Source organism: Triticum urartu, chromosome 7A (assembly GCF_056163025.1).
Source record: "Triticum urartu cultivar PI428250 chromosome 7A, HENAU_Tu73, whole genome shotgun sequence".
Taxonomy (NCBI): Eukaryota; Viridiplantae; Streptophyta; class Magnoliopsida; order Poales; family Poaceae; genus Triticum; species Triticum urartu.
The window spans coordinates 507,780,758-507,785,924 of record NC_141879.1 but is presented as its reverse complement, the minus strand read 5'-3'; the positions used below and the strand labels follow the sequence as shown (position 1 = coordinate 507,785,924).

At 53.2% G+C, this 5,167-nt stretch overlaps 1 protein-coding gene across 1 annotated transcript; it reads right to left on the bottom strand.

Annotated features, from left to right (window-relative positions):
* Positions 1-2,533: 2,533 nt before the first annotated feature.
* On the bottom strand, positions 2,534-3,430 carry LOC147960176 (uncharacterized). Its single transcript, XM_087537688.1, has one exon. The coding sequence runs from the start codon at positions 3,428-3,430 to the stop codon at positions 2,534-2,536; it is 897 nt and encodes a 298-aa protein (XP_087393814.1).
* Between the last annotated feature and the right edge of the window lie 1,737 nt (positions 3,431-5,167).

Below are 5,167 nucleotides of genomic sequence, written 5' to 3'. Positions count from 1 at the left end.
TAGGCCTTGTTTTCAAGCATTGCAATACCGTTTTTTCTCACTTATAATACTTGTTACCTTGCTGTTTCTATATTTTTAGATTACAAAAACCAATATCTACTATCCATATTACACTTGTATCACCATCTCTTCGCCGAACTAGTGCACCTATACAATTTACCATTGTATTGGGTGTGTTGGGGACACAAGAGACTCTTTGTTATTTGGTTGTAGGGTTGTTTGAGAGAGACCATCTTCATCCTACTCCTCCCACGGATTGATAAACCTTAGGTCATCCACTTGAGAGAAAATTGCTACTGTCCTACAAAACTCTGCGCTTGGAGGCCCAACATGAGTCTACAAGAAGAAGGTTGTGTAGTAGACATCACCCCTCTTTTTGGAGGCTCATGGCCGTGGTGAGGTCTTGAGTTAGGTGCCTTCCGACGCCACCTAAGGTTTTGTTGCCTCGCATATTACTCTAGTTCTATCTATTTGTGATGGTGGTCATGTTATGGATTAGAGAAGGTGCATAGGTTGTGTCGGCAGAACATTGCCCTTCAGTACGATATGTGGCTCTCTCTATCGTGACATGGCTAGGCAGCGAGATGTCCTGCTACCGTCGCCGTGACTCTCCTAGCCCTTCAAGGTGCCGAGTGATTACACGACAAGTTGGTGACTTCTTCTCTATGTCTTCTTGGTGGTGTATCTCGTTCCGAATGACCCAACAAAGCTAGTCCCCGCTCTTCATGGAGGTGATGGGTGCTAAGTTTTTGGTGTTGGATGCTTGTCATAGCTCGTTTCCGGCACTCTTCTATTCACCACTATTCCTTCTTATGTTTGCCGGGTGCTACATGTTGTAGCAGTTGTGTTTTATCTCGTTCTGTTTATGAGGTCGACTTTTGTCCACCGTAGAAGCTTAAAAAAGCTTCACTTTGTCTGGTGGTGGTCGTGGCCATCGTCAGAAAGTACTCCATGTCGGAACCTAGCCAACTATATATACCATAGATCTCCCTTTCTTTCACAGGGATACCTTGTGTGGCAATGTATTTTTTTTATTAAAGGAGGTATGGCCTCGGCCTTTGCATTTGGAAGATGCATGCAACCACTTTATTAATTATTCATAAAGACCTTACAAAGTAATACATCAATATGTCTGAAGTTGCCATCTCGGCAACATCTGTCGCTACTCCTATCCATTGATGAAGGGCTGCAGAAAGTGTGAGCCGAATACCCAAACTTATCACCTAGCCTAACATCTTGAGCTGGAGACCCCGACCAATCCACATATCCGGTCTGGGACACAAACCGGCCTGACGCACTCATAGGTTGTCGCCGCCGTCTTCCATCAATCCATCTTCAAAGCAGGTATTGACGCATCGACCTTGCTAGGCCTGCCGTCAACGCCCCCACGACGCCAGACAGCGCCTCCTCCCTACGCGCGTTCATCATCACGCATCCGTCGCCGAGACTTAATTTGTTGTGCCTCGCTGCCGAGACTCCATGATGTCGATGCGTCACAGGGAACTTCGCTCCACCGCAGATGTCGTCCACTGGTCCCTTGAGCCTGTGCACAGCTCCAAGAATGACGCCCTCAAGAGGGGTACGACACATGAGCCCCACCGTCATCCGATCGACTGATCTAGAGTTTCCCCCAGAGGTAGCGGATAGGGGTCTAGAGCTTCTCCACGACGATGCCTTCAAGAAGGGGACGACGCAGAAAAATGCCGCCATCGCCGATCTCGACAACGTGCCAAGAGTAGGGTTTTCACCGGATCCACTCGAGGACCCTCCATCCAACATCATGTGCAACGGACCGCCACTGTGCCGCCACGCATGGAGCAGGCCCCACCGGCTGGATCAGATCTGACCGGAGATCAGGCCCACCATGTCGCCATTGTAGTTGAGGTCAGATCTGATCTAACACGCCACCACCGTGTCACCGTCCCGATGAGGACGCCGCCGCCTCTCCATGGGGCCGCCACCCCGGATCCATGTATCACGACCGCCACAGCAGCGCCAATCAGCTAGAAAAGGGCCCCGCTGCCACCTTTCACAGGGCCATCCGGACTTCGCCGGAGGGCGCCTCGGGCGGCGGCGAGGAGAGGAAGGTGTGGCTGGGGAGGAAGATGCGCCAGCGGGAGGTGGCAACAGAGGAGGGATCCGGTGTTTGGTGGTGGCGGCGGTGGCGGCCCTAGATCGAGGCTCGCATGTGTGCGAGTCGAGTGCGCCCTTGTGTGGCAATGTATGATTTGGTACAATATTCATGATTATTTACATCAAATTATAATGCCACAAAATAAAGTTCAAAGTAGAAGGACGTTCCTAGCTACATCGAGCTCAACCACAACCTTTTTCTTGTATATGTTCTCTCAAATTACACTATGATAAACTACAATATCGGGAAAAACTTGCCTAATCGGGAAAAAAATTTCAAAACTAGCCTAATCGGGAAAAGAAAATCAAACTAGCCTGCCTACTACAAAATCGGGACTATTACAGTATATACGAAGTGCTGAAAAACAGCCCTGATTAACTCCTAACTGTATGGAAGCAACTAAATGCTACCCTTATAGTGCTCAGCAAAAATAGCATATTTCAACATTAAGAGGCCTTTGGCAGCTTCTTGTTCCTTGCCACTGTAGTTCGGCAATGTCCAAGGTGCTTTATCTACCCTTCTCCTCTCGGCTTTGTAACAGCCGTAATCACCCTGGAAATCAAGAGCCTTCACATCGTCGTCGACCGCAACCCGCATATGATCTTCTCTCCTGACATGGCCGCTCTTAGCTCGCTTGTGCTTCTTGCCACGATCTCTCCGATGGCTTCCGGTGTTATCGGCGTCTGCGTAATAGTGGCTGTTCCAATCTCGCTTGGCGCTCCGATCAGCAGCACGGCCAGCATCGACGAAGTCGTCGTCGTCGTCCGCGGCAGGATAGCGAGCTGCGACGGAAGGCTGTCGGGTGCGCTTACGTCCGGTGCAGCTGGACGTATCACCACCGCCCTTGCTCCTGAACACGAAGAGACAGCGCTCGCCGTCGCCGCGCCTGCACGCGTACATGTCGAGGCGGTCTCCCTTGCACATGTGGCTCTCCTCCACTAGCTTCCTCCAGTCAGACCCCACGACCCGGTACGCCCTGTTGGAGTTGAGGTAGCGGAGGTGCACATCCTTCTCGTGGCCCTTCGCGTCGAGGACCTTGACCGAGACCTTGTTCTGGGCGTTCAGCCCGTCGTCACCAAGCTCCTCCAGCTCCGGGAAGAACTTGGGGATAGGGCCGCCCCGCACCGTCTCCTTGGTGAGGAGCAGCCGGTTCTGCCCCGACTGGACGTCAGACTGCTCCAAGGTCTTGGACAGAGCCCAGTCGGCGTCGTACACGCCGAGGCTGTCCATCACCTGCCGGTGGCGCGCTTCTTCCGCGGGGTCGATGCGGCGGCGGGAATCCATGGCGCCGCTCATGCGATTGCGCGGGGGAGATCTATCGTACGTCTATCCACCGGTTGAATTTGGAATGTCACTGCGTCGGTTACGTGCGAATATATAGGTTGTTAGGATCGTTTATATGGCAAGCATGCACGTGTCCGTGGTTTGATGTACGGAAAGAGATCTTTCCTTCTGTTTTTTAGTTAGTGAGATCTTTGCTTTTGTTGGGGCTGATAGACTTGCAACATCTTTCATGGATGGAAATCAACGGTTGGGAAAAGTGTGGCTCAACTTTGGAAAAGATCTTGCCCATCTATCCTTGTGTAAACTAGTTTAAACTGTTTGGAAGCTAGCAAGCCAAAGTTCTACATGTCTTCAACAAACATGTTTAAATTTTATGAGGTCAAAAAACATGATTAATTTTTTTAAAAATATGTTTACCTTTTTTTAAGGACTCTAAGAACTTCTCTAGTCTACAGTCGGCCGTGACGGATCCCTTTGTCTTCTCATGTCCGGCAGACCGCTCACAGACTGTCGGAAGCCCCAGAGGTATATGCTTCAGCGCAAAGGGCGGCTCGCTTCCCCGCCGCTGATCGGAGTGGGACCGCCGGCTGGTGCTTCAGCCGGAAGGGAAGGGGGCGCCTCCGCTTTCGTGAAGCCCAGACAGGGGCCGCTGATGGTCTGCATTGAAGAAGAACCAGGCAAGACACCGGTTGTGTACGCCGGCGTCGCCTCAGCGGTGGCCTTCCTGGGACCCAAGCGGCGGCGGACTCCCGTGTTCTACTTTCCCTCCATGTTGACGGCAGACGCGGACGCGCCGGCCACCGACTTGTCGATCTCCGTGCAGCCGGCTTCTTTCTCTGCCGGCAGGGTGCAGTTACGCGCGCGTTGACGGCGGATGGCGCGGTCGCAAGCACGGGAGGGGCGGTACGACGCGGTAGCGTCCACGGTAGTGACGATGCCCATACCGCCTTGGTTCCCGCCGTGCCGGCCTAGAGCAACTTGCCTCTCCTCTGCAAGCTGGCTTGGAGCGGCGAGTTGCTGAACCATGCGCCGGCTTGGGGCGGCAACTTGCTCCGTCGAACTAGGCGAGAGAGGTGGAGCAGCGAGCTACCTCGCTCGTATCCCGCGGGCTCGGCAGGGCCACCCAGCCGGCTTTTATGCCGGAGAACTACTCTTCCTACTCGCCGGATGTCATCAAAAGGGTGGAGAAATTATGGAAGGAGGAGATTGGGAGCGGCGGACTTGGTGGTGCGATTCTTACCTGACGTCTGGCCTCGTTTAAATAGAGGGCGAAGGGGAGGAGCCTGCCCGGCGTTGCATTTAATGGCGGCCCGATCGTGAACGGACGTCTGGCTGGAGTAGGTTTCTCGGCTTCCACGAGGGTTTAATGGAGGTATTTCAATGCGGCAAGGAGGCGTGTTCAGTCGGGAGTGCGGCGAGTGGCGCCCTCGACTGGTGCACCACTTCAATGGGGGAGGCAATGAGAGATCGTGTCCGCCCTGAGCCGTCTTCAATGTGGAGCGGCGAGTTCTACAGCGACATGAATGTGGATAGTTGGCGCCGGGTGAGAACGCGCGCGAGCAAAGGAAAAGGGGTTTGGATGGGCCAAGGCGGTCAGAAGAGGTCTACTACAACAAGTTGTGCCTGGCTCCGGCGAGGGAGGGGCGATGATGGCGGCGCGCCTTCAGCTCGTTTCAGTGCTTGTAGTCGTTGTTAGGTGGCCTATGAATCTGGATGTAATTTTTATTATTTTTGGTGTTCGTTGTACTA

Excerpts from the sequence above, each read along its gene's own strand:
- LOC147960176 (XM_087537688.1), bottom strand. The coding sequence starts at position 3,430 with ATGAGCGGCGCCATGGATTCCCGCCGCCGCATCGACCCCGCGGAAGAA.